Source organism: Excalfactoria chinensis, chromosome 22, assembly GCF_039878825.1.
Source record: "Excalfactoria chinensis isolate bCotChi1 chromosome 22, bCotChi1.hap2, whole genome shotgun sequence".
Lineage (NCBI taxonomy): Eukaryota > Metazoa > Chordata > Aves > Galliformes > Phasianidae > Excalfactoria > Excalfactoria chinensis.
The window spans coordinates 3,624,792-3,652,313 of record NC_092846.1 but is presented as its reverse complement, the minus strand read 5'-3'; the positions used below and the strand labels follow the sequence as shown (position 1 = coordinate 3,652,313).

At 51.9% G+C, this 27,522-nt stretch overlaps 1 protein-coding gene across 1 annotated transcript in view; it reads right to left on the bottom strand.

The window, feature by feature from the left end:
* The window catches only part of GRIK3 (glutamate ionotropic receptor kainate type subunit 3), a 63,101-nt gene that overhangs the window by 5,153 nt on the left and 30,426 nt on the right, over window positions 1-27,522 (bottom strand). The window contains exons 2-13 of the mRNA XM_072355320.1: window positions 25,102-25,278; window positions 24,023-24,280; window positions 22,755-22,936; window positions 20,893-20,946; window positions 18,154-18,327; window positions 16,606-16,749; window positions 15,592-15,699; window positions 13,282-13,395; window positions 10,605-10,808; window positions 5,802-6,025; window positions 2,525-2,643; window positions 375-592 (exon numbers count right to left, since the gene is read on the bottom strand). Of these exons, the coding sequence (XP_072211421.1) occupies window positions 375-592; window positions 2,525-2,643; window positions 5,802-6,025; window positions 10,605-10,808; window positions 13,282-13,395; window positions 15,592-15,699; window positions 16,606-16,749; window positions 18,154-18,327; window positions 20,893-20,946; window positions 22,755-22,936; window positions 24,023-24,280; window positions 25,102-25,278 (1,976 nt within the window). The remainder of the gene's footprint in view (window positions 1-374; window positions 593-2,524; window positions 2,644-5,801; window positions 6,026-10,604; window positions 10,809-13,281; window positions 13,396-15,591; window positions 15,700-16,605; window positions 16,750-18,153; window positions 18,328-20,892; window positions 20,947-22,754; window positions 22,937-24,022; window positions 24,281-25,101; window positions 25,279-27,522) is intronic.

Sequence of the window (27,522 nt, the reverse complement as noted above, 5' to 3'; positions counted from 1 at the left end):
GGAGTCTCTGGGTTTCTTTCCCTTTTCGAGGCAGCACAGTGTGGCCCAGGCTGGAGGAATGGCAGTCTGTGAGGTGTGGGAATGGGGATTCTTAGGGAACGAAGGAGTTTTCTATAGGCTTTAGTATAAGGAGCATCCATCCTCTTTGCTGTAGGTTGGAGTGTCTGAGCCTGTGCTGGGTACAGCCCCCCAGAGCTGTCAGATTGCTGTAATTTTGTAATTGCGACATCAATTAGCAAGTGGGAGAGAAGGATTTAGCTGTGATGTGAATTTAGGTGAGCTAAAGTGACGGGGTTAATGTCTTAATGAAGACAGCAGGCAGGAACAACCTGCTGGAGAGGGGAGGCAGCATCCGTGCCCGAGCCGGGTCTCACCTTGAAGAAGGTCATGGTTGCACCATCCTTCACAGCCCCGTACTCAATTTTGGTCTGCTTTGCCAGGTCGTCTGCTGAGTCAATGGGGGATTCCATCCTCTCCACTGTCAGGAAGGCGGCGAGGTTGGCCGTGTAGGATGAGATGATGATGAGGGTGAAGAACCACCAGATGCCACCAATGATCCGCGTGGAGAGAGCCTTGGGCATCAGCTCAGAGCCTGGGAGGAGGGGATAGGGGGGATGGGACGAGAGAAGGGACCTGTTTTATATGCATTATCCACGTGTATATGTACGTATACATGAAGGTTTCACTGTCAAACTGTAACAGCTGCTCATTTGAAGCCAGCTGCTTTTGAGGCACATCATCCAGACGGATGCATGCGAGGAGATCAGTGGGTCCTTCTGTCCCTTTCTTGCTGACCTTGGGTAACGGTGCACAACTTACAGGAAACATTCAAACCCGAAGTAATTAACGAGGCATCTTTTATGAGATTGAAATAGGGAGCCCGTTGATGAACTTTGATGAGTGGTTTGTTCTGCCATTTAAAGAGAGCTTTGCTTTCATACAGATCTCTTTTCAAAGCTCTCACTCCAGGGAGTGTGTTCAAATACACAAGGTATGGAAAAAGAAATCAAACAGGGAAAGAAAGGAACTATCAGGGTCCGGTGCTTTGAATGATGGTTAGAAGCAGGGAAGCTGGAGATTCTGCTGCATGAAAGGTGTAACGGGTCTGGAATGACTTTTACTGAGCAAACATGAAGGACTAAATGGGCTTGTGCTATTTTTGTGATCACCCAAGCCACCTTTTAAAGCCAGGAAAGAGCTCTGGGTTCGAAACAGCCACGTTTGGAGGATACATCCAACCTGGAATTTGCAACAAAGAGCAATTTGGGCTTTGCAGAGCAATTTTGTTGCAGCGGCATCAAAGCCTGGTGTGGAGTGCAGCTTTTCTCCTGTCTGAGTGCAGCAAGGAGGCACCGGCAAGCAAAGCATTGGGTTTGCAGTTTGCTTTAGTTCTTCTTAAGATGCTTCTCCCTTCCATTCCATCCCTCGCCCTTTGATGCACAGGGAGGTGTGACATCAGTCTACCTTTGAAATGTGTTTTTCTTCTTAGATGTGGAATTGAGTTAAAAAGAATACAGCTCTTTTCATGTATCCGCTGCCCATCGGGGCTAGTGTGGGCAGAAGCCCCACTGCTGTGGGGCAGTGCTGTGGGTCTGTTACTTGCTGTCTGCCACCACCACTGTGGGATAAATAAAATGGGATGAGTGTTTGATGTTTTCCACTGATTCCTATTCCGGGATTTTCTGCAATTAGACCACAGCTCTATTTTGCTCCTCAATTCAGCACTGCTCACAGGCTCGCTCCATGCTGTCTTCCTAATGGATTTACTCTATTCATTCCATCTCTATACATTCTTTTTGCTCTGTTGCATCCATAGATACAGCTGTAATCCTATCTGTGCCCGTTTCTAAGCTCCTTGCCATGCTGGTACCCCACACCAGCAGCTCTGGGAATGCTTCGAAGGGCTCTCAGCCATTTCCCATTGCACAGAATGACCACACAAGGATGGAAACGGGGACAGATCAAAGTGCACAAAGCTCTGTCTTCTGCAATAGATCTGAGATCACATATTTAAACACATGGCTGAACTAACAGAGCTGGAGGGCTGCTGCTGTGTGTGGCACTGCCCCTGTGCACCCTGCACTGTGATTCCCCATGGCAGCTCTGGATCTGCTCCTTCCAACACCTGCACATGTCATTAAGAGTAATTACTGTTAGCAGGGCACACGTGAGCTGGCTGCAGTGGGGCTGTGAGCTCTTGGGATGATGGGCTTTGACCCCATGCCCATAAAAGGGGGAAAAAAGAGACTGAGATGCTCTGTGCTGCTCTCACCCAGAAGAAATCTGGGGGCTCTGTGAGCACACGGATGTAGGAGCCCCATTGTGGGCTGTGCCTGATCAGAGCAGCCCCACTCCCCACACCCTGACAGCTTTGCCCGGGGCTGGCAGTGTCCCTTTGTGGTTTCTGCTTGGATCTGACAGACACAGCGATGTTATCTTGTTCCTGTCACATAGAAATGAAGCTGTACGTCTGAAAAGCCACACCAAAAAGGCGGTGTGGGAGAAGCAGCAGGGAGCTCTGTACCTTGCTGCATCAGCGCTCCCATCCCGAACCAGAAGCTGTTGAACAGGGTGAAATTGTTCTCCACGATGTCCGAGCCGGGGTTGCAGGGATGTGCATCGTACCACTCATATGGGCTGAACCTATGGGGACACAGAGCAGGAGCTCATTAGCTGAGATGTATCACAGAACACGGGCCGTGCACACTTGGTGCTGCACAGAGCTGCTGCTCCATCTGCCTGTGCAGCTCCTTAAAGTAAAAGGTAATTTCAGCGCCAGGGTTTGGGCAGTAAACAGCATGGCTGTGAGCCTCTCAGTCCCACACTGCAGCAGAGATGGGGCACGACAGATATGGGAGCAGCTGTGATCCCATGCCTCTGAGCAGAGGTGCAGCACTGACCCTGCAGGTGACTGCCACAGAGCTCTGGTGCAGGGAACTCTGTGGGCTGCTGCGATGCTTGGGCCATAGGAGAGCACTCCTGCAAGGGGGAATCTCCATGGACAGCCCTCTATTCATGGGCAAAACAGAGAGAATTCAGTCATCCCTGCACTCATCTTACCCAGGAGCAGTCCACAGGCTCTGCCTCTGTTAACCAATGGCTATGGAGGATGCCCCATAGGAGGGATGCTGAAGTTTATAGAGCTGTTTGTTTGCATGATCTTAAATTTTGCAGAGATTCAAATAAAACCATAATTGACGTAATTGTTCTGGAACCAAGCATTAGTTATCATCTCCTCTTCCTTCTGAAATCCCTGTAGCTTTGCAGCAGCCCCGTGGCAGAGCCCAGCCTGCAGCTCACAATGGGCAATGTTCCCCCATAGCCTCATGCTCGATGTGCTGCTCCTTGGGAGGTTTGGTGCTCTGCTTTATGTGTCCACAGGCATGGAGAGGGATGTGCTCAGAGCACGCAACAGCTCTGTCCCAACACAAAGAGCTCACAATCCAAGGAAGCACCCAAGATATGGAGCAGGATGGAGCTGTGCAGGATGGAAACTTTCTCAGGCTGCCTGTGGTGGGGCTGTGAGACAGAAAGGGAATTGCTGAGATGAAATGAGCCCGGCAGGATGGCACGATGCAGAACTTCAAGGTCTCCAAGTGGGAACCTACCGGTGCTGCTCAGATTACAGGGAAACATTCAGAAAATTGCAAAGCAGCGACTGCCTTCAGTGCTTGCAAAGCAGCAGGACCATTAAAAGAAGGAAGGGGGTATGAAAGGAAGTAGTGAGCACTGCTTGGTGGCTCCATGCAGCTGCAATCTGGGCTGTTCATGATGCACCATGAGCCAGGTGCAAAACAGGGACTGAGAAATATTTCATCAAAACCCCTGATTACTTTCTTGTCTCTTTTTTTTTATGGCGGGGGAGCAGCATTTCAAAGAAGGCTTAGTTAAAGGTGAGATCTGACACGGAATGCTTCTGAGTCTAAATTGCACCTCCAGAGAAATCTCCCACGGATCACCCAGTCCTGGTTGCAATTAAGATGAGCATCGATCCCCACCCTGATGTGCTGGAGGTGATGGGTGGTGGCTGTGTCCCCTCACAGGGGACCCCATGGAGCCATTGGCATTGTGGTTCTCCAGGGCTGGGAGTATAAAGGCTGATTAAAGAGGCTGAGGATCACATCCATCCTTTCTTGCCTCTGAGCAGCCCCTGGATTGGCCGTGAGTGGCACTGACCTATGGCTGTAGCAGCAGCACAGGACCCTGGTGCCTGGTTTGGAGCTCACAGCTCTGAGTGAAGGCTTTGTGATGCTGAGTGTTTTTCTCCAGAGGCTGCAATCTGAAAGGCCTGGCTGGGGTCAAAAGCAGATATTGGCTGTGTTGCCTCTGAGTGTGATAAATACATCTCATATCTCCCCCATGAAAGCTCTTAATGCTCTGTCATTCCTGCAGTACCTTGGTTACATGGAATGCCTTAAAAGAATCTGAAGGCAGAAGGAGTGTCAGGAGCAGAACATGTGGAGAAGAACCTGTTTATAGGGCTGTGTTTCAGCCTTTGTGTAGCCCATGCAGTGCTATGCAGTGCTGGGTACCAGTGTTGTAGGGGCTGCCTGGACTGTCCTATACTGCAGTGCCTTGTGTGGGTACAGAGTCTCAATGAACACACTTTGGAAGGGGGATCTGGGTCATTTGGGCCTGGTTTGGTACTCAGATGAGTAGGGAGAAATAAACTCATCACAGTTAAAACTGTCTTTGAATTGTAATTCCAAGCTGTGCGAGCATCTCTATAATTGATGGCGTTGGAGCCAAAGGCGTTACGGCTGCACAGTCCATCTAGCTCTGCTTTGCATGGCTGACGGAGACATAAAGTGAAGAAATTCCATTAATCATCACAGCATTTCTCCTTCCTGTAATTAGCAGGCTTCTCTGTCCCAGGTGAGCACCTGCCTGCTGAGAGCACCAGCACTGGGCTGCTCCCTATGGCTCTGCCACGTGCCAGAGGTGCATCACAAGGACCAGGAGGGAGAATGCTTCCCTTGCAGCCCGCAGCCCTGGGGACCCTTGTTGCCATCAGGGGACATGAGACCCCTGTGGTGGGGGGTCAGGGATGGAACAGCTTTGCCCCCCAGGTGGGTTGGGGAGGGCTGGTGCTGTCTGCCAGGCAGGGATTCCTCTGACAACTGCTGTGATGTGTAATTAGGATATTACATAGTAAACTCAGGAAATCATCTCTAAAAGCCTCCGAGGACCTGAGGGAGGTTGAAAATTGCAGATTTGTTGGAACACGAGGGTTAATGGGTTCTAGTTACTGCAGTTTCATGTTTAATCTCTACTCTGACTGCTTGATGGATGGCAGGGGCTGAGGCAAGGGGTTGCCTTCTGCACTGTGCTATAGGGAGGCACAGCCCTGGGGGGCAACAGGGCCCTCGTGAAGCACCGCTGCATGGCTGGAGGTGTGCAGCAGGCTTCCCTGGGGCTCAACCCACGTATCTGAGCACCTAAGGAGTGTGCGTGGCCAGGGATATGGCCAAGAGCAAGCAAAGGCTTTGTTCTGCTTTGAGGAGGCGGCATCACGTATGCAGAGCAACCCTGGCCTGTGAATCTCATCAAAAGACGCCGTGAAATTAATAACACATGCAAATGTATGCAAATTCCGCTGCTTTTAAATATAGAGGTTTAAAACATGTTAATTAGATGCATATTAATTTCTGTAAACAGACACATCGTCGGGTCCGTAGCAACGCGCTCTCCGTTCTTTTGCTATGGGGAAGGCAGTGGGTTGGCTGTGCCCTTGCTGGAAGTGGGCATGCAGAATGCTGTGGGGTGTGGGGAGCAGCGGGTCCCTGTGGGCATCCCCTTACCTGGCTATGACAAAGAGCACGCAGCTGACCCCCAGGTAGGCGAGGAGAATGTACATCCAAATATCAGGAGACAAAGGGTTGAGGAAGGAAAACACACTGGGGTTGGTCCCGTTGGGTTTCCGGTACAGAATGCTGACCCCCAGGGTCATAAAGGGCTTGGAGAAGTCTATCGCTTTTTCCCGTACGTGGGTGATGGTGAGAGGAGCAACTGCCAGGTCAGCTTTCTATGCACAGCATGGGGGGGGGGGGAGACACAAAGGGAGAGAGAGAGAGAAAGAAGCCATTAGACAGTGAGCATCCTCATCCCTCCAGCCCTGCTCCCAAGCACGTGGAGCTGTGTTTGCTGCCTGCTCTGCACCCTGGGACACAGGGTTTGCAGAGGTTTTGTCCTTGCTGCCTTCACCAGAGAGCTCCAAACCCAGCGCTGTGTGTGTCCCAACACAAGCAGGGCAAGCTGGTGGGGATAGTGAAGGATCTGGCTCCTGATATCTATGAGAGAGGGAGGAAAGGAGCAGCGCTGAGGCCAGGGCCAGCAGCCACCTGCGTGAGATCCTGCAAGCCAGAGCTGTCAGAATGATGGAGCAAGCAGAATGCTGGCCAGGAGCTTCTGCTTTGCACCAGAAAACAAGAAGAGAAAAATCTGCATGGATGCCCAAGGATCAAAAAACATTTTTAGAGCTGAAATAAAATTTTACTGTGTCAATTTCAGCAGCTCCATTGATCTGATGGCAGCCCCACGTCCTCAGCAGCACGTGTCCCATACGGGCAGAAGGAAGCAGCAGCCCAGGCTGCGCTGTGCCCACAGGACACAGGATGGGATGCTTTGATGCCCTTTTTCTCAATGCAGATTTTTCTAGAGGTGGCTCTGATTGAGGCTTTGCTGATGGAGAGGCTGTGGGTCAGCCCCCCAAGGGTGCAGCTGCCATTGGTCACAATGTGCCACCACGATCTGGGTGTCACAAACCGGGCCTTGAATGCTTCTTTCTCCCATCCCCAGCTTTGTGCTCTGCACGGTTAAATGGCTTTTATTAGAAATGAGGAATTACGGTGAGTGCCAACGGCTTAAAGGCCCTTATCCAGCAAAGCCACTTAAGCACATGCTTCTGCCTTCTCGGAGCTTGCACACCCTCTGAGTGCTATGGATCTCCTCAAGTGCTGCTCTGAACTGAGGCCAGGGAGCCGATGTTCCCAACAGAGCTCTATGTTGCTCCCTGGGACCACGCAGCCCCATCTGCAGCTCTGCTCCATGAGGCCGTGTTGGGCCAAAGCTCTGCAGCCCTATGGAGCAGAGCACTAGGACATATATTTATTCAAGCAAGTAAGCTGCCTCGGTGCTTATTTTGCCAATCTGAGCTCAGTGTTGACATAAACTAATTAGGCGTGCGTTGCCTGAGAGACAGGTAAATAGTGCGTGCTTTGCTGGGTTGTTATCCAAGCTCTGTCTGGCAGCACCCAGACGTTCATCCCCTATTAGGGCATCCCCAGGTGCAGCTGCCCTGCTGGGTGCAGCTCTACCCACAGCCCCACTGGGAATGCTGGCAGGGAACCCAAGCAGGGAGCTGGGCCAAATTGGGGAGTGTTGGGGCTCTTCCAATCTTTTATTTAGGGAAGACCCTCGGGGAAGGAACGGGCTCTCATTGAGCCTCAGGGTGTCACAGGGATCACAGTGACAGCAAGCAGGCTCCTCGGGATGCACCAGGGAGGGCACAGCGGGGAGCCAGCACAGAGCTGGGGCTGCTCCCTGCACTGCAGGGCGCTTCAATCAGCTGCTCCATTGGTCTGATCAGTCTGAATGCACCCAATTATCAGTGCTGGGCACGAAGGAGGAATGCAGCCCGCTGCTGGGGCTCACCGCCATCTCCTCCCCATGCCGAGTTCCTGCAGGGCATAAACAAGAGGCAAAACAAGAAGAGCCTCATCCACCAGCAATTGGTTTTGCTGTTACTGGCCCAGTGGCTCCCAGATGAATCCCCACTCTGCGGCACTTGAGATAAACACCCACCGGTGCACAGCGCTAATGGGAACGTGGCAATGTGGTGCAATATGTATTTCTGCCAGAACGTGCCGTCAATAAATGCCCATTTATTGTGAAAGTGTTAAATCAGCTGTCATAAATCGTCCCTAAGGATAGACATTACATCTTCTCTATAGTTACCATTGGCAGGGATTTCCATTAGAAACCCTATTATTTTTCACGCCTTCTTTATTCCCACAAGAAGTTTCTCAGATTGAATGGAAATTTGATCTGTAGTGTCTCAGCAGAAGGCAAGTTTTATTTGTGAACGAGTTTGTGCAAAATGTCCAGAGCGATTCACGCTGTGCTTTTTTATGTGGGTCCTACCCACAAACAACACACAAGATTTGCAGCCGTTCTGCTGGGCAGACAGCTACGATTTACAAGTGGGATGGATGGGCCGCGGCACACAGAGCTGCTCTGCTTGTATCAATAATAATTCCTAGGAATAAGCAGCAGTTTTAGCTCAGTGCTGATGCGGGGCAGAGATGTGCTGTTGGCAGCTTGCTGCTCACTGCCTGTGGATGCAGAGCAGGGTGGACGCTGCTGTGCAGGTGGGTGCAGGGCAGAGGGTTGCTTGCTTGGGGCTGATCTGCTCCTGGGGGGCACGGATGGGGTCAGGCTGTGAGTGGCTCCGACTGCTGTTGCTTTTCCTGTTTATGCTTAAGGCCAGACTGAAACAAAGCAATTGCACAAGGGCCGATAGCCCGAGGCATCGCTGCCTGTGGGCAGGCATGTCTGGATCAGAAGGGACGGGGGAAGGATGTACGACTCCAAAGGCAGCAGTGCAGCATGCTGTGCAAACAGCCCATCCTTACCATGTTCTGCAGTGTGCACCGCTGTGAGCTGAGCACCACCACCCCAAAACTCATTCATCACATCTCCCAAGCAGCACCACTGCCTGGGCATCTCACAGCACCAGCAGAAGGACCCATGGGGTGGGAGCTGCCCCTACCTGTGTGCTGAGAGCTCCCAAAGCCCCCCTGCTTTGTGCAGGTGAGAAGGAGATAGCTTGCAATGTGCTGTTCCCATCACTGTGTCTGAATGCCATCTCCAGCACTTTTCCTAAGAAGCATGGAATGGGTTTGAACTCTCCCTCATGCCTATCAGGTGTTGTTCCTCTCCCTGCATGGTAAGAAGGAGTTTTGCTGCTAAGGAACGGCCGCATCTGGTTGCAGATTCCCTTTTTTTAATGCTTTACATAAACACTGCTGTAAAAAGCAATGACATGTAGATAAGGAAAAGAATGGCTTCAGACAGGGCCTGGGCAGCAGCTGTAAATCACTGCCTGGCCTGCACCCAGCTGTACCTGTCAGAGCAGAGTGCAAGCCTGATGCTTGCTTGCAAAGAAACCTGCAAGAAGAGGGTTTTGGCCCTTTGCTGTTGCTGAATGTTAATGTACTGTTTTATTAAGTGGCCAAGAAATGCTTCAGTGCGGACTGACCGTGAATGCAGGGCATGACTTAATGAGGTTGTTCCCCATATCTTCTCAGCTTTCAGCCTTGGGAAGATGAGAAAAGCCCCTGAGAGCCCTGCAACGTCTTGCAGGACATTGGAAGTGACACGGGTCAGGCTAAGTGACAGCACGACTGCTGTTCCCCATATCTCATCTCCTGCTCAGAGCTGTTCCCCAGCGATCTGCAGCGGGGCTGCTGTGCTGGGAGCAGGGACCTGCTTGGCACCGAGGGATGCTGTGATCTGGCATGCTACCAGGGGACACAGCCCGTGTCACACATCCATGTCACACATCTGTGTCACACATCCGTGTCACGTCCGTCACTCAGGGCACACAACAGGGCTGTTGTGTAAGAGACCCTTCAATCTGTACTTGGAGCTGCACGGACCTTTCTGGAAGCAGAAGCGCAGAAGCAGATTTGCACAGCCTGTGGCACTTTCCCTTGTGAGACAACGTGTCCTGGTCCCCAGGGCTGTCCTTGTGAGCCCTTACCATCCTCCTGCCTCTCCAGGATGAGCCATCTAAGGACTGCCGTGTGCTTCTCAAACTGATGGAGCATCACCGTGTCCCTCTAAGGGACATAATCATTATCATCTGCATTTTACAGATGGAGCGAGTACTGCACAGAAGCAACTTGTCCAATGTCATTTAAGGCAGACAAGATGAATCTGGAAACACAACCTAGATCCCTGAGCCCCAGCTCTGCCGTCTCACCACGAAACAATGCTCTGTTATCTGCTCACAGCAAAGCTCATTTACCAAAGTGACTCACCAAGCAAACGCATCCTTCTCACACGGCCTGGAAGAGCATCACGGCTGCTACGTACAAGAGATTATTTTTGTCTCTTTTTTTCTGCAAATGCAGCAGATGAATTTGGGAGGTGTCAGTGAGGCTGGGAAGGGGTTTGTGTGCTGCACCACTGGGACAGGACTGAAGGAGGGAGGGATGCGCTGTAGCTGTAGGGCTGCAGCTACTGCCTGGGATCAGAGGTAAATTCTGTCCTTGTCTCTTCTTCCAAAGACCTTTTCCAGGAAGGAGAGCTTTGTACAAACACCACAGCCCTGAGTGGGCCTGGGGGGGAGCATGGGATGTGCTGGAGGCAGAACCTGACTGGGAGTTCAGCATCGCCTGGCTGTGTGTCCTGGCTTCAGGCTAAGTGACCTTTTGGCAGCTGCAAGAGCAGGGCTGCCCCTGGAATTACACTGGTGTCAGTGGGCTTTTGCAAGCCGCCTTGTTAAAAGTGCAGATATGGGGGGAGAAAGCTGTGCCCCACTCACTGCCCGTGCCCTCTGGCTGTGCCCCAGCCCCACTGCAGCCCCGTGCCCCACTCACATGGTCGATGAGCTCTTTGATCATCCCGTTCCACTGGCCCTTGTCGTCCTGCGCTCCGTACTTGCCATCCTCCACCAGGCGGATCTCATAGGTGAAGCCCAGGATGATGGCCAGCTCCTTCAGCAGGTCGATGCAATACCCCTCAAAGCGGTCGTTCCCAAACAGGGCCGTGTCAGATTTACGGAACATGACGAAGGGTTCCTCCTGGGCACAGACAGCACAGACCCCATTATGGCTCAGCCTGGCTCCAGGGTCAGCTCGCCAGGCTGTGCTGGCACGGGGAACACGCTGAGAGTAAATTAACTTTGCACGGCACAGCAGCTAATTAGCAACCTTGTTTACCCCACAAAATTTAATTCTGCCTCTTCTGAGCGGCCAACTGTTTTCCATTTGGTGGGATTTCAGGGACAAAAATATCCATTTCATGCTCTGAAATGAAGTGCTGAGGGGCAGTGCAAGGTCAGGGGGATGAATAGGAGAGCCAGCCCTGCACGGTCGGGTGCCCCCCTTGCTGTGGGGTTGGGGCTGAGCCCAGCAGGCTCTGTGCGTGGCTGCTGCAGCTCAATGTGCTCCTAGTTTGGTTCTGTTCCATTTCGAAGCACTCACTATAGGATGCAGGGAATGGGGAGGTTGGGGCACCAGCTCCAACTGGAGAAGTGCTCCATGCCCGTGGGGTGATGGATAGCAGGTGTTGGTGCAGCGAGCGGCACGGCCTGGGATGGCATCAGGCATGGGCAGCCACCAAGGGCAGGGAATGGGGGGCACAAGGGCAGCCCGAGGGGGGAAACACGGAGGGGACAGATGGGAATGGCAAAAGCTTGGAAGCAGCGGGCAGGAGCTGGGAGGCAGGCGGAGGAAGCAGCAGCTGATAAATGGCCACAGTGAGGGTTGCACACAAGGCTGGTGTCCTTGCCGGCGGGGCCAGGCTCCGGCACCGTGCTGGGAAGCAAGGATGGGGCTAGTGTCTGCCTGCAGCACAGAGCAGGGTCTGCAGAAGCACAGAGCAACAGAGGGGCACCGCTGTGACGGGGCTGAGTTTGGCACATGGCTCCGTTACACCCTGCTCCCCCAACACCTCCTCCCCAGCTTTATGTTTTATCTCTGGAATTAGTGCTTTGTTTGTGGATCGGACCAGTCGATAGGTCTGGATATAAATACGGCAGCTCCAGTGCAGCCATAAAGAACTATTAATTTTGGGAAGCGCTGTAGGGATTACATACATATTTAACAGCCGAAGCGCTGAACATTAGGACGGCGCCCGCTTCAGTAATGCATCTGCAGGTCTCAAACATTTCCTAGGGGGTAATTCTGAACTCTGTGAACCACTTATTCACGGACTATTTCACAATTTATTACTGAAAATGGCCAGACATCCAATTCACAAGCTCTCTCGGTTTGCTAATCGATTTCTCAGTGAAGGTGCCCTCAATTTCATAACTTCACAGTTCCCATATTGCTTGGGGAGAGCGCTGCTGGCTGCTGGGGTAATATTTCTCTTCCAACAAGTTGCTGTGATATGAGCAAAAAGGGGAAAAAATAACCTTTCATGCTTTTCCTTCTGAGGTTCCTCCTCTGGTTTTCCAGCACAGCAGGACAAAGGCAGAGTTCAAATGCACATACAGTTTAGGGATGTGGGCTTTTAGAGCCCGGTCTGTGAAGGTGCAGTGACTGCAGATTGAGGCTGAGTGCATTCCCTGTGGGCTGCAGGGTTCCCTCACCCTGTGCACAGCACCGGGCTCAGTACAGCCCATAGGAACTGGTGCTTTCTGTGTGTTTTGCAGGTTGTCCATCCTTGCAGAGCATGGGATGGAAGTGCTGCCAAAGAGAAGTGAACCAGGGGCAGATGGCTCACAGGTCTCCTCCTGGCCCCATCGTTTTGCATTACATCCTGGTCTTGGAGGTCACCCCAAGTGGACATTTCCATGCCCTGTAGTCCATCCTGACCCTGACAGATGCCTTCCCCAGCTCTCAGCTCTATCCATCCCTGTCCTTCCTGTGGTCCCATGGCCTCACCTCACCCTTGTGGGCTCCTGTACCTCCCAGTATCCCCCCTACATACTCCTTGCCCTCCCTTTGCCTTTTGTTTTGTTACTTGTGTACCCCATACACAGCCCTGGATTGCACAGCCTAAAGCTTTCAGCCTCAGTGGTCCCCCAGCATGGCTGTGAGCCGGCTGTGTGGGGTTGGTGCTCCTTGTTCCTCCCGTGGTGGCACTCCACAAACCAGCACTGTATGATACGGCCGTATCCAAACCAATGCCACTCGTCATAACTCATTAGATAGAAAATAAAAATTCATTCTGATCTGATGCCTGCCATCAAATCCAATAGCCAACGTGCGGACAAAATGCAGCGTGACAGCTGGCAGCAGAGGGGCCCGCTAAGCAGCCGTGCTTTGCTGGGTAATGGCATTACTCAGAGCTGGCTTATCAAAGACGTGCTTAGAAGAGGGAAAGAAACACGATTGTCACAGCTCAGCCCGGTCTGGGGCTGTTCCTGGTATCACTGTGCAGAACACCAGCATTCCTGATGGGGGACACTGTGCAGCCCAGCTGTGGGAGCTCATAAGGAAGCCTTGGGGGTCCCCATGGGGTACCCTGACTCCCTGAGGGTGCACACAGGGAGCAGAGGGTTTGCTGATCTGGGGGCAGAGCAGGGGAAGAGCTGCGGTCTCTTACCAGCACAGTGGTGACAATCAGAGATCTGTTGCTCAGTGAGTCCGTGACATTGGGCCCTCGTCCCTTGGAGATCTCAGTGATGTTCAGACCATTGGAGGGGTTCCACGTCCCCACCTGAAAGGAAGTGAGCAGATGGGAGGTGAGCTGCTGGAACACCAGCAGTGTTGCCTGGAAATGGAACTTGCATCCATTTGGAAGCAAAGCCGACATCAGCTTGTCTCCCCCAACCAAAGGGGGTGTCAGAACACACTGACTGTCAGCTCTGGGCTGGGGCAGAGCAGAACCAAAGGGAGCAAAAATATATATCAAAGTTTGCTTTTAATTCCCTGAATGGGGCCTTGCCAGGAAGGTGCTGGGAGCTGCGGGGAGCTCCTCCACCCCCCCGGCTCCTCCAGGTGCTCTGCTTTTCTCCAGCTGTCAATTTCAATAAGTCGTTAGGCTTTGAAGGTGTCTATTGACCCAGAAATAGCAAAACATGTCTCTATTTAGAGAAGCTGGCCGGGCAGCTCTAAGCCTGTTAACCCGGACCGTGCAGCACTGGAGGCTGGAGGAGCATCATGACAGCGTGCTGTGGGGGCAGCAGGCTTTGGAATGAGGAAAGGCTCTGAGTGTTAGAGGTGAAGCCCCTCTGCTCCCCCCCCACCTCCATCCCAGCAGCTGCAATGCAAAGGTTTGCATTGCTAATGGGCACAGGGGGGTCTGAGCTCGTCTCCCCCTGCTTACAGCTGTGTGGGATGAGGCTGAAATCCATGGAACTTAAGGCTGAAGTAATGAGTTTAAAAAGAAAAAATGACAGAAAGAAAAGGAAAAAAAAAGAAAACAAGTGCCTTAAGAGAGCTGTGAGGCTCAGATAGTCAAAGCACTTGTAATTAGGTTTAGTTAATGCTCCGGTAATCCCTGGAACATCCAGGAGGTATCGGGATCAGGAGTGCAATCCTAAAGCTCAACAGACATAAGCTGTTCTACATAATGCAGAACCCGAGCAGGATTTGTTTGCCATTTGGCATTCTGTTCTTTCAGATTAACCATTGACAGCAGCACGGAGTCGGCTGAGATTTGCCATCGATACTCAAGAGCCCCTCCGGAGCCCAAAGGAAGCTTTCAGCCAATGAGATGAGCTGTGAAATGTTGGGATTGCTGCAGACAAAAGTTGCACATAATATATATGGAGCTGTGGGTGGCGTGTGGCACACAGCACTGATAACAGTGCGCTCCTATGGGGCACCTGGCAGACTGATGTGCAACATGGGGATGGAGCTGGGAGCTGGGCTGGGCTGGGCTAGGAGCTGGGATGGGATAGGAGCTGGGATGTGATGGAAGCAGCCTGTGAGCACTGCAGTTAATTCCTAACCCCAACCTGAGGAGGCATCTGCTCCCTTTGGTGATTTGCAGGCTGCTCCCGTCTGCTCCCAGCTGGTGTCCCTTTGGGATCCATCCCCTGTCCATGCCCACAGGCACAGGGCTCAGTGCCTTGTCACTGCTGCCAGTCCAGCACCTTGTGTTTGTCTGAAAGCAGATGGCTCCAGAGTGTGGATGGATGGCTGCCCCGGAGCATGCAAACCTGCTGCACAGTCCTCAGCATAGCCAACACTCAGCATCACTCTGGCCCTGGGTGTCCTCATGTGCAGGTTTGGAGCCCAGTGGGGGTCAGTGGTGGCCATGAGGCAGCCTCGGGCTGCTCTGTTTTGCCTTAAACAAACAGACCTCACCTTGAGGCTGCTGTGTTAGCATGGTGTCCCCCCAAGACCTGTAGCAATACAAGGGGCTGAGGCTGCAGCCCAGCTCCTGGGACAGCCAGAAAACACACTTTGCCTTTTCTTTATCATCCCTTAAACAACACAGAGGCAAATGAAACTACACAGTACATCCTCCAGAACCTAGCCTGTAATAAGCCAGTGCCATTTCCAAGCAATTTTCCTTGTGGAAATCACACTAAGATAATGCTTTCAAGGGTTGTTTGTTGTTCTGTGAGCAAGCTGAACAAGAAGCTGGACGGGATGGGTTTTATCCATCCCCCCCCCTCCCTTCCCCGGGCTGGGTGAGCAGAGGTTAATGGCTGATGTGAGCATTTCTTCTGCTCCACTCTCTGCCCTGTCCCCAAGAAGTGCCACAAGCATTCTTGCAGCTGGGATCTGTAATGTGCCACGCATCGCTCCGGGGGCAGTGAGTCACAGCGGAGACATGGAGAGAGATCAGAGAAATCTTGCAGAATAAATCTCCTTTTTATATATATATATATATATATAAAACCCAGAAAACAGGGAAACAACACAACCACCAGCCATCTCCTCTGCATCAGATGCTGCCTACCTTTTCAAGGCCGTCTTCTTTCAGGCTGATGATGTCCAAGTCAAAATCTGTGCGCAGACCGCTGCTCTTGTTAAAGACGATGCGTCCGGTGAGCCCTTCCCACTGGGCCTGATATGGGGGAGGAAAAACACAGGGCTGTCAGTTGGCATCATAAACAAGCTTATCGCCCCTCCGCTCTACTATCTTTTAATTAGTCCCATTCCTGGTTCTTTCTCCCCAAAGAACATGATTAATTAATGACCACCTCCATGCGTTCTGCAGACGGAGATGTTCAGAGCGCTCTGCAGTCCCCGTGCTGGGTTTGGTTCACACCTTTTGTGTCCGACAGCTGTTTGGGCTGTGATGACTCAGTACAAAACTCCTGCATTCATCACAGCATCCTTGCGGGTTGCATTTATCCTTGTGGTGCTGATGAATGGCTGGGCTGCAGGGAGCCCGGCTCTGGGACAGCTTAGGTTGTGCTCATAAATTAAGAGCTGCTTTTTGGCAGGATGCTGATGCTCCTGAGGGGAATGGGAGCCTGAATGTCCCGAGCAGCAGGCAGCTGTGGGAATGCTGGCCCTTCTGCGGTGTGACCTCAGCAGGTGGCAATGCGGCCATCGCTGCAGCCGTGCTCACAGTGTGTGGCAGTGCTGCTCGGGGTGCAATAGGGGCACAGTTATCCCTGTGTTGGTGCCAGAATGTTGGTGACAGGAGGGCAGTGGTGTGTGAGCTCAGGGTAATTTGCAAAAGGAACCAAGCAAACAAATTATTTACACTGTCTTTTGGCAGCCAGTCGGAGCAGCTTTCCGCAGAAGGGAACAAAACATGAAAAAGGGGAGAGAGAGTGGCAGAGAGAGAAGAGATTTAATCTGCAGAGCCGATTAAGAGGAGGTTCATTCTCTGCCTGTGATGGGAGCAATCCCTCTCGCTGCTCCCACAGCTGCATGGCTGTGCTGCCCAGGCTGGCTGCAGGGCTGTCTATAAGGCATGTTGCACATTTTGAGCAATTAAAGCTGCAAACTGGACTCTCACCTCCTTGATGAAGTTCATGAAGCGACCTCCGAAGCGCCAGGCTTTGTGCCGGTGGCACTGCAGGGAATTGACCGTCATCTGCGGGGCACGCTGGTAGCACACGGACACCACGTGCACAGCATCATACAGCAGGGCCGCGTCTGTCTAAAGGGAAGGGAACAACATTTGTGGCTCTGCAGAGCACTGCTGACATCCATGCATACAGGGCAGAGGCGCAGCAGAGAGGGTTTCTGTTCTTCAGGCTGAAAGAGCACAGCTCTGCCCTGAAATCAGAGCTTGGCACAGCATCATCTGTCTGTGTGCATCTAGAGGGGCTGTTTCTGGTGCTGGGACTGCTGTGTTGTCAAATGGAGAAGCTAATTCTAAATGTAGGAGATAGAAACAGAGCTTTCTTGTTTCATCTGCTTTGCCTAAGGAATGTAAAGCTGCCTTATATGAAAGCATCTTAGCTATGCGCTCATACACAAAGGGAAAGAAGAACGGGAAAAGCAAAGTGGCTTGTCCCTGTGCATGGAGAACTTTCCAAAACAACCCAGCCAACACATCACAGGTTCACAACACCTGCCCACATATCAGCTTTTGAACCAGGGAGAATGTGATGGCTTTGGGTACCACAAGGTGCCCCATCTCTCCTCCAAACATTGATCAAGGGCACAAGGAAACAAATGGCACAGCAAACAAAGGGGAATATCCATCAGGATGTGGGCATGGAGAAAATCCTTTAGTGTTGGCACCGTCCTTGTGCCCATGGAATCCAAGTGTGACAAGTGGGCAGTGTTGTCCTGCAGGCTCCTGGCACAGCAGTGGGGACAGACCTTGTGTGTTTGGGGCTGGGAGAGGAGCACGAGGACATGGCCAGGCAATTTAATGGGGAGTTACTGTAGTGCTGAGACCCTTCTGCACCCCTGCATGCAGCACTGCAGAGGAGTAAAAGGAGAAGAGTGATGAGACTGTCCTCCTAGGGAAAATAAAGCAGAATAGAGGGATACGAGGAGACCTCTCAAGGTGAAAGTCTGGGAGCTGTGCTACCTGTGGGAAGGATCGGGAGGCAGCTAGTCAGCAGTTATGGGACCAGAGACAGCCTTGCAGGGAAGACAGATGGGTGAGCAGGTGCTGCACCTTCCGAGCCGTAACTCAGTGGAGCAGAGCTGCCATCAGGCCCTAAAAGGAGTCATCAAAGCTGCGGCAGAAGCTGTCTTTGGGCATAGCTGTGGCTCTTCTTCCCTGCATCAATCTCAGCACACTGCCTGGCCCAGTCCAGCCATGTGCTCTGCTCCTTCTGGGGGCTGCCTGGGGAGACAAACCCCATTGTGCTCTGTCTTTGGGCAGCAGTGAAGACTTTGGATTTGAATGCCTTGTGCCATTGGCATGCTCTGTACCATCATCACACCTTGTACCATCCATCATCACCGTGCCTCGTACCACCATCACACCCTGCACCACCCCACCCCACCCCATCACACCCCACATCCCCACACCCCAGCCCATTATACCATGTCTTGTCACACCCTGTACCCTCAGCACACCCCACACCACAACGCCCCGTACCATCATCACACCGTCGAGCAGCCCCAGCTCTGCTTTGGGTGCAGATTGCAGCCTCTCCATTGCCCACTTCTCAATGATGGAGGACACATGGGGGTTCTCCACGTTGAGGATCCTGAAACCAGTCAGGTTCACTCCAGAGTAGCGGTATGGTTCTAGATCTAATGCATAAAGATCCTTAAAAGAGAGAAACCAAGTTAAACATTGGGTTTAGCTGTGGGCTGTTCGTCTCTTTTGCATTGGGCTGTGTGTGTGCCATGGCAGAGCCCATGGGTGGAAGGCAGCGATGCTGCAGGGCTGTCTGCTGCCACCCATGCTGCTGTGTGCTGGTGGGGCTGGGAGGTGATGGGAGAGGATTTGTTGTGAGCACCGGAGCCCTCCGGGTGCTGGGGATAGTGGAATGACTCTGAATCCAGAGTGCCAGTTTGCAGACAGCTATCAAAGAGGAACGGAGACGCATCTCTCGACGTTCCAACCAGCCTACACAGTCTGCAAATGAATGAGAGTGCCCTTTATGCAACTGAAAAATAAACCCCACCAGCCAGGCAGCCCTGAGCTGCTGGCAGCTGGCCCACGGACATGGCTTGGCACACAGCAAGGACGGGCACTCCTTAATGCATCTCCTGGCTCCGGAGCTCAGCTTGATATGGACTCCAGCTCAGGGACCATCCTCAGTGCCCCATTATTGCTGTGGGGCTGAGTGATGAGCCCAAGGCACAGCCCAGGGCCTGCACAGCCTGAATGGGAGCGGAGAGCTGCATGGGTGCAGCTGGGTCATGGGATGCATAGCAGCCAGAGATTTTGGAGCTGCTTTGTATGTTGTGGCTGTACCAGCAGGATGTAGCTGGGCTGTGTGCTCACCCAGACACAGCAGCAAGCTCTGTTCTGCCCACAGGCAGCTGCAGAAACACCGGCCCTGAAATGCAGCATCCTGAGCAAAGCAGAACACAATCAGCACTCACCAGCAGCCAGCACTTGGTGCTTGGTGGGAGATCTGAGTTCCTACAGCTGTTTTGCTTTCCTAAGATTTAGGGGTTTGATCTCTCCTTGTGTGCTGCCCCCATGACCCTGCACCTTGGGCTGGTTGCTGATGGATGCTGGGCTGTAACCTGCTGGAGCAGCCAGCAGTGCCATTCATCATGGGCAGCACAGCACGGGGACTGGGCTGGGGTGGGCATTTGTTGCTTTTTTGTTCTCCTGCTGAAAAATGGCAAGTGCAAACCTCACATCGCATTAAAGGGCAGTGCACAGGCCTGGTTGTATGCTGACTTTCAGATAGGTTACAATGACCACAGCTGGCACACAGAGCTGCTTAAGCTCAGGCATGCATATATCTGCTGTGGGGTCCTCTGCTCTGTGCAGCACTGGGCTGTGCTCCCACCAGCACAGCTGGGCAGTGCAGAGCCCCACCGAGCCTCAGAGCAGGCACAGAGGGGGGAATTGCCTTATCAGTTTCTCCCGCGTTTTCCACTCCTGTACAGCCACAAATTGGAACATCTGGTTCTATTTTCCACCTCATCAGCATTCTCTTTTGACACTTATTTTTTGTTACTGCAGATTTATTCTCCCCTCCATCCCTCTGCCTTCAGGACAGCTCTGCTCCTGGGGCTCTGGATACCCCTTCCCAAGTGATGCTGTTCCCCATGGGGCACTCAGGGTGGGCACTCGTGGTGCATGACGTCCTCATATGCTCACTCTCCAGCCTAAGCTTGGAGGGGCTGTGATTTCTGTTTCTCTCTGCACAAAGCATGGGAGGATCCTTGCTTCCTTTGGGACACTGGCTTGCACGTTTGCAAAGAGCTGCTTTCCAAAGCTGGCTGGGAAATCTCAGGACATTATGGGATAGCAGAGCTGCACAGAGAGCTGTGCTCCTATAGGGGAAGCTGGGCTGGGGCTGCTGCTGCCGGAGCACTGAGCAGAGCCGTGCTGCTGAGCCCACTGCAGCAGCATTTCGTGCCAAGTGTTGATGCACTGCACTCAGTATCGACTGGGGACCTTTTAGAAACATTCAGTATAACATAATAGACTAATTCATTAGCACCCCATGGGTCTAGTACTGTAGACGCCGAAGCACATGCGTTGCAAGCTAGGAAAACATTGCCTTAAGGAATGACAGATTAAAATATCTTTCCCATGATATAACTGTTATTTCAGGAAAGTGGCATTAATTGTGATTGCTTATCTATTAATTTATTATAATTCTTCTTTTCCCGCCTCCAGGCTGTACCTACACATGAAATGTACTCTAGGCTCAGCTGGGGCTGATTAATAGGAGGTTATCTGGGAAATGCTTAAAGCTGCCTGGAATAGATAATAGTAGCAGGGGTAATTAAAATGTCTTTTGCATTTGAAAAATAAATTTTTTTCTTTTGCAGTTTTTAAGGGTTACTTTTTGTCTGCTGCTTTCCTAAAGGCAGGGAGAGAAATTGGATTTTCAGAATCAAGCAACACTCAACAGTAGAACAGACAATAGAAGCCCAAGCCGGAACAAAAGCAGCATGCTGGAAAGCCCAGACCAGAATGGCTCCTGGTGTTGGGAAGAAGTGGCCCATGGAGAATGGGAGCAGAGCTCATCTTGTGCCAAGTCCTTTCTACAGAGCACACAGGATGAGGCTATAAGGGTGGTGGGGCTGCTGCTGGTTCTGCTGGGTTGTTCAGCCCAGATCCCTCCCCAGCATCCCATCCCTCACCCTGCAGCCCCTCAGTGTAGGGATGGTTGGGATTACAGAGCAGATACATTACCAGCGTGGTGAAGATGAAGTGGTAGTACTCCGTCATCATTCCCATTGCCATGGCCTAGGGGAGAGGAGGGAAAGGCTGTTAGTGAGGGAAAGGAGGGAGTAAAACTCTTCTCCAAGGAGCAACATGGACTGCACAGGGAGTGATGGGTCACCATCCCTGGATTGGGGGGATGTGGCACTTGGGGACGCGGTCAATGAGCATGGTAGGGGTGGGCTGGGGTTGAGCTTGGATCTTGGGGATCTTGGAGAGCTTCTCCAACCTCAGTGATTCAGTGATTCCATCATGAGGAAGCAGTCGTGGCTCTCCCTGTGGTGCTGACTGTGAGCGTGCTTTCTGCAGAACAACACATGCAGGAGCACTTTAAAATCTCCACTGATGGGAAAGCAACTTCACGTCCCCCAGGAGATGTTTACTTCCCTTGTTTTCTACTGAAATTACTAGGGCAGAATTTCGCTCCGAGGAAGGAAGTGACAGTTTGGAAAGAAGCAGGATGTCAAAAAACCACGGGTAAAGGAAAGGATGGAGAGCACGAGCCTTGAAATTGTACCTCTGGGGTGAGCCTTCACCCCGGGATTCTTGGCAATGTCTTTTTGAGTGCCTCGTGCCTGTGGTCTGCAGGGCTCTGCACAGCTGGGTGCAGAAATAGGGGATGTGAGGTGTCTGTGAGGCCACGTGAAAGCAGAGGAGCAAATAGGGGGGTTCAGGTCCAGGAGGTGGTGGTGGATGGCAGCCCTGTCCCGCTGCAGCCAACCAGCCTTGCTCCTGCAGCACAAGCACAGCTGCCATCTGGGTTGGTGGGGAAATAAATCCATGGGGAACCTGGAGTTGGTGAACCCCAGGATGGGATGGGAACTCCATCAAAGTGAAGGCAGCACATCTGTGCGCTGTGAAGAGCTGCAACTGTTTGGAGACAGCTGCCAAAGGGAGCAGAGGGGCTGGGAAGCAAGAGAATAGGCATACAGCATTGTAAAGTGACCAGAAATGGGCACAGCTGGAGAGCACAGATAACACCCGTGAGTAGGTAGAGCAATCCTGTAGGGTCCTGCAGTGATTTGTTTGTCCAGGAAGGGAAGGAATGAAGAGGCTGCTACTCCTGACAAAAGAGCAAACCCTGCTGACACACAGAAGGGCTCGGGAGAAGTTCCATCCCTGCAGCCCCCCCCTCCTCCATCTTCCTCACACTGCACTCGCAGCGACGAGCGGAGCAGATGGCACAATAAACTATAATAAACCACATGATAAGTGAACAGCACCGAGCACAGCTAGCATGCTAAAATAATAGGCAGGAGACAATGAGTCCCTTCTATTGCTTTCTTTAATAATCCCTCCTAGGCTTTCTGATTTCTCTTCATTTTGCATCAAGCAGGTTGTAGGAGAAGTCTCTTTCTCTGTTTGCTTTCCCAGCCCTTCAGGGCATCTATTTAATCTGTGTGGCAGCGTCTTGCTGGGCTGATCTGAGCAGCACTCTTCCTGAGACCGTTTCCCTCTGTCTGATGCTGACCCTGCCATGTAATGGCACTTGGGTGAGAGGAGCTGGGCCAGATTGAGCTAGGAGACAGGGAAGGAGGGGGGAGATGGTGACAGCAGATCACTGGCTTAGAGTGCAAGAACCACACACCGTGCCTGGGAGGACATGGCTGCCTCCCTGCTGCAAGGAGTGGGGCTGAGTTAGAGCTGACATTTTCCTCGGTGCTCAGTGGTGCCACTTTTGCATTTGTACAGGATGGCCCCAAGGCTGCCTTAGGAGAGCTAGAATGGAATGCATGCGTTGTACCTTCTGCTGTAGGCAGGACTGAGCCCATGTTCCCACCCCTACTGTCCCCACATCCCCCTCCCCTGTGTCCCCACGTCTCCCCGCTCACCTGCCTGAGGATCTGGGCTGCCATCAGGTGGCTGCAGTCAAAGATGATGCGGAACTCCCGGCCCCGTTTCATCTCCTTCAGCAGCGGCCGCGCATCGTCCGTGTCCAGCGGCAGCTGGCGGATCTTCAGGCGGATGTTGTATCGTGATGGGGCCATGATGAGCTCCTGCAGCCGGATGAGGCCTTCAGGCATTGCACAAAGACAAACCCAGAGCGTTACGGGATGGGCTGCCCTGCCCAAGCTGTTTCTCCCTGCCCTGAGTACTTAAGGGTCTATCAAAGTAAAGGGCAGAGCTGGGTCCTGGCGCTGGGTGGGAAGAGTGGAATAGGGCTGCTCCCAAGCTTGGTCATCTCTGTTGTCAAACTGCTTTTTCTTAAGCAAAGATGCCCTTGAGGAAGGACGGGCTGTGATAATTATCTACATGACAAATTAAAACCCGCGGTATTTGTCATGCACAACAGCAAAAGAACAAAAGGAAAATGCACTTAGATTTATGAATAGCATGGTTCGTAGCGGGCACTTAATCACAACTCGTAACCATCTCTCTGTCCTTTGAATTCATCCCTGTTTTATTGTGGAAGGTACAAAGCTGTGCTGAATGCAGCTGAGCGGGAGCTGTTTGGTATCTGATGCTGCAAGAAGGAGTTCAGCAGATGCCTATCGCAGGCAGGGAAAGCACAGCGAGTCCTCGTGCATGGTAGAAGTGCATTAGAATGTGCCATGAAGGGAACATACTGTGACCCACATTTGCAAAACAGGAATGTCAAACTGTGTTCTCATCAGCCCTCCCCTAAAGAAACCATTTGGTTTAGTGGAATGAAGTTGGACAGGCTCTCCAATGCGTCTTTTCTTTCTGCTCTTTTTCAATCTATGGGGCTGTGCTGCTCTTTGCTTTGTTTAACCATCAATAGAATTCTTTAAGTGAAAAACTTTGCCAGCTATTTTCTTTTTTGTACAGAATTAGACAGAAAACAACAACAAAAAAACCTTTGCAGAACAGCCTTTGCTTTCAGTTGGGAAAGTGCATCCCCAATGGCAGCCATGGAGCTGGGCCAGGCACTGCCCCACAGCTCTGATCTCCCCCTCCTCATCCCTCTGTCCCAGCCCTGGCTTCCATGTGCCCAAGGATGGAAAGCTCTGGGAGGGACCCCAGGGTATTCTGTACACTGTGATGTTTGGCTTCCAAAAGGGTTCCTGAGAGCACTTCCTAAATGGGACTCATAAGAAATCTCCCAGATTCCCCCTTTCAAAGCACCTCCTTCACCTACCTGTGCTGTCATCGTAAACCACAGTGGCTGACCTCCATTTCAAGTACTGCACCAGGTCCAGAATGGCATGGCTGAGGGAGGCATAGTCGGGATAAAGGTTGACATAGAAAGTGTCCTTGTTATCCAACGGGTGGTGCTTCCACCGGAGCTGGATGTGTGGCACCTCCAGGGCATTGCAGATGGACTGCACGGCGTTGGTGCACGAGCCTTGGGATGGTCCAAATATCGCTACGACACCGAGAGCCAGCTGGTCACAGGCTGCAAGGGGGGGGAGAGGCCATCAGCACAGCGAGGCAGCGTTATGGGGTGGGAGCAAAGGGGGGATGGACAGACTGAGCCAAAGAAAGGCATCACCCATGTGCAGCCAGAAGGCCACCCAGTCACTCCTGTCTCTTGAGCCCCCTCAATCCCACCCCATGGGGTGCACACATGCTGACACCCCTTCAGAGCAGCTCGTTTCCATTGATCAGAGCTGAATATGCTCCAGAGGGTAATTACCTCTTAATGGGAGTGTGGATGGGGGCTGCCTGGTTAGCTCACCATTAGGGCTGTGTTGGGTGTGAGCACAGAAATGATCCCAAATTGCCCTGACAAATGCCTTTTCCCATCAGTTTTAATAGAGTTTTTTTTCTGCCGAATAATGCTTCCCCCAGCTCCGCCGGAGCTTTCACTGAGAAATGAAAGCAGAACAACTGCATTTAGGGCTGGAGGCAGTTTGAGGGGGGAAAGAAAAACATTAAAGTTTTTCACAGGAACAGATGATTTCTCAGTCGCCTCTGTTGCCTCCCTCCAAATCAAAGGGCAGCGTGGGGCTTTGTGACAGCTCTGCTTCATTGCAAGGCCTTAGGAAAGAGGCTGATGCCCTGGAAGAAAGGAAGCCGACGTTCTGCACCGTGGAGGTTTGAATTGCTGGGGATACAATGAAATAAACACAGCATGGCCTACAGACCCGCGTGCAGGATGAGAAGCAAGCACTGAAAGGAGCTTTGTGAGGACAAAAGGAGCAGTTGCTGCCCCGTGTTAGTGCCTTGGAGGGTCAGTTCTATGCTGAGCACATGGGGAATGCATCACCTGCTCACCTTTCTTGGTGGCTTCAAAGCTGTCGTGGAAGTGGATCCTTTGGATGTCGTAGGTCAGCGTGGTGTTGGGCAGCAGCGTTCTGTTCCTGTTGATGATGTTGGCGGAGAATCTGAAGGCTTGCTCCTCTGCGCTCATCACCTGCGTGTTGGGGCCATCGGTGTACTCAAAGATCCCTCCTGGAAGACAAAAGGATGCTGCAGTTATGGTGAGGCACAGCAAGGGTGAGAAGGCTTGGATGGAGCTGTGCCATCAGCGAGCTGATCAGCGGCGTTCCCCAGGCTGCAGTAGGATCAGGAAATGGTTCTGCTTATGGGGGTGTTTGGTAGGTGCTGCCCTTCCCATCTTCCATCATTCCTCACTTTTGCTCATCCAAGTCCTTAATTCAGGCCAGTGGAGCTCTGCCTACCCCACAACGTATCTGCTCAATAATGCACATCTCGGATGCATGTTACCCAGTGCTCTGGAGCTGTTCATGCCATTACACCTCCCCATGGGCAGCGAGCTCATGTCATGGCATTGCCTGGCTCCTCGGCTCTGGATTGCTACGTCTTGTCCTCAATTCCCTGCTGACAGCCAACCTAATGGAAGCAGCTCGGGGTGGCTGTAAATTATGCACTCGTACATCATTGTGGGCACAGCCCTGAGCCCCACGCAGAGCTGCGGGAAGGCTTACAAACCCTGCTCCATCTTATTAAAAAGTAAACCAAGATAATTAATGGATGAGCGAGATAAGCAAGTGCAACTGGTAACAGATGGGCTCTGGGTTCGTTAGTGGAAAGGAAATCTTCCTTTTCAATTTAAGGTGGACCTAAAGGATTTCATTGCAGATATTGGGGCTGTTCACTGAATGTCTCCAATGGGAAAAAAAAAATGTTTTAGGTCTCGATAATAACACGAGCAATGGGGGGAAGAGTAAAGGAGAGATTCGGGAGACCCATTTCGATCTTATGGGATCTCCAAGGAGTCACTTATGACCAATGTAGGACACCCAACAGTGTGGGCAGGAGCCCAGGATGGTCGTCCCAGAGCCCCATGCTCACTGGATCCTACTGAAACCTCTAGTTATTGAGAGATGGATTCACCCCTATCAGCCTGTGCACTCCGGTAGCTCATCCGAGTTTCACAGGGTAGAGAAGATTCTTGCTCAGTATTACACTAGAAACAATAAACAGGAATAAAGTGAGCATGAGGTTCATCCTTTCTGTTCAGAGATTTACTGCCCAGAACATTGTAGCAAAGGATTTTTTGTTTTCCAGCATCATCCCGGAATGATAACTGGGTTGGTGTGACATCGATCACTGAGCTGCTGACACGAGGCCCAGAGCTTTCAGAGTTCCTTTGCAGCACGTCTTATTAGGGCACAATACAGAAGGTCTGCCTATGTGGATTACTGCTCCTTGAGCCCAAATAAATTCCCATTCCAGACATCCAATTGGATATAATAGGTTTTTTGACAGAAACAAATTTTCCGTGCAACTACCCAATAGCTTGAATTTAGTACCAGGCGGTGGGAGCAGGCAGGAAGGAGCCATATATCTCTGGCTGCACTGCTGGGTGCTGCAAACACCAGGACGTGGTGAAATCTGTGTTTACAGAGGTGCCAGCAGCAGGCACCACTGAGTGCTCAGTGCTGAGGGATGCCGTGTGCTGCCTCTCTCCTGGCTCTGGGTCTCTCCTTCAGATATATTCATTGCAATCATTATTTAAAGAGCCTAATAACCGGCTTGGAACAGCTGATTAATGCATAATCTTCATCATGATTACATAGCATAACTGGCATTAATTTGAAAAGGCAGCTAATTATGAAAATAATTGTTGCAGCTTTTCCATTTGAGCGAAGTGGGGATGATTTGTGGGATAGCATCAGCTTGCAGATCATGGAGCGACTTGGGACCCCCTGCACCCCTCATTGCAATGTACTGCAGGGTACCAGCAAGCAGCCTTCCATTGAGCAGCACAGGGAAGTCGGAGCAAGGTCTGAGAACTGAACATTTACCCTCAAAATGAACATAAAGTGGCCATTCTGTGGGCACACTGGTATTGCCAATGGCGCTGAGAGCAGGGGGAGTTCAGAGGGGCTGCCAGCTCTGCAGGGTGCGATGGCTGCAGGGGGATCGGAGCTGTGCTGAGCTCCTTGTATGGAACACGGGGAGCCAGCAGGCTGTAAAAAGCCAACAGCAAAGCAGCTTCCACTTTTATATACTTGTAAAGCAGTTTTATCAGAGGTAGTAAAACTGAAGGCCCTCTGGTGTGGCTGCCTCTCACTCAACCACTTCTGTGACGCTGCTGAAGTTATTTCCAAGTGTTGGGGAGATCAGTGGCTGCTGCTCCCTGATCTGAGGCTGGCAGCCTTTTCTCAGAGCTGCTTTTTGTCTCTGCAGATCACAGCTCCTCCTCCCACTCACCCACAGCACCCAGTG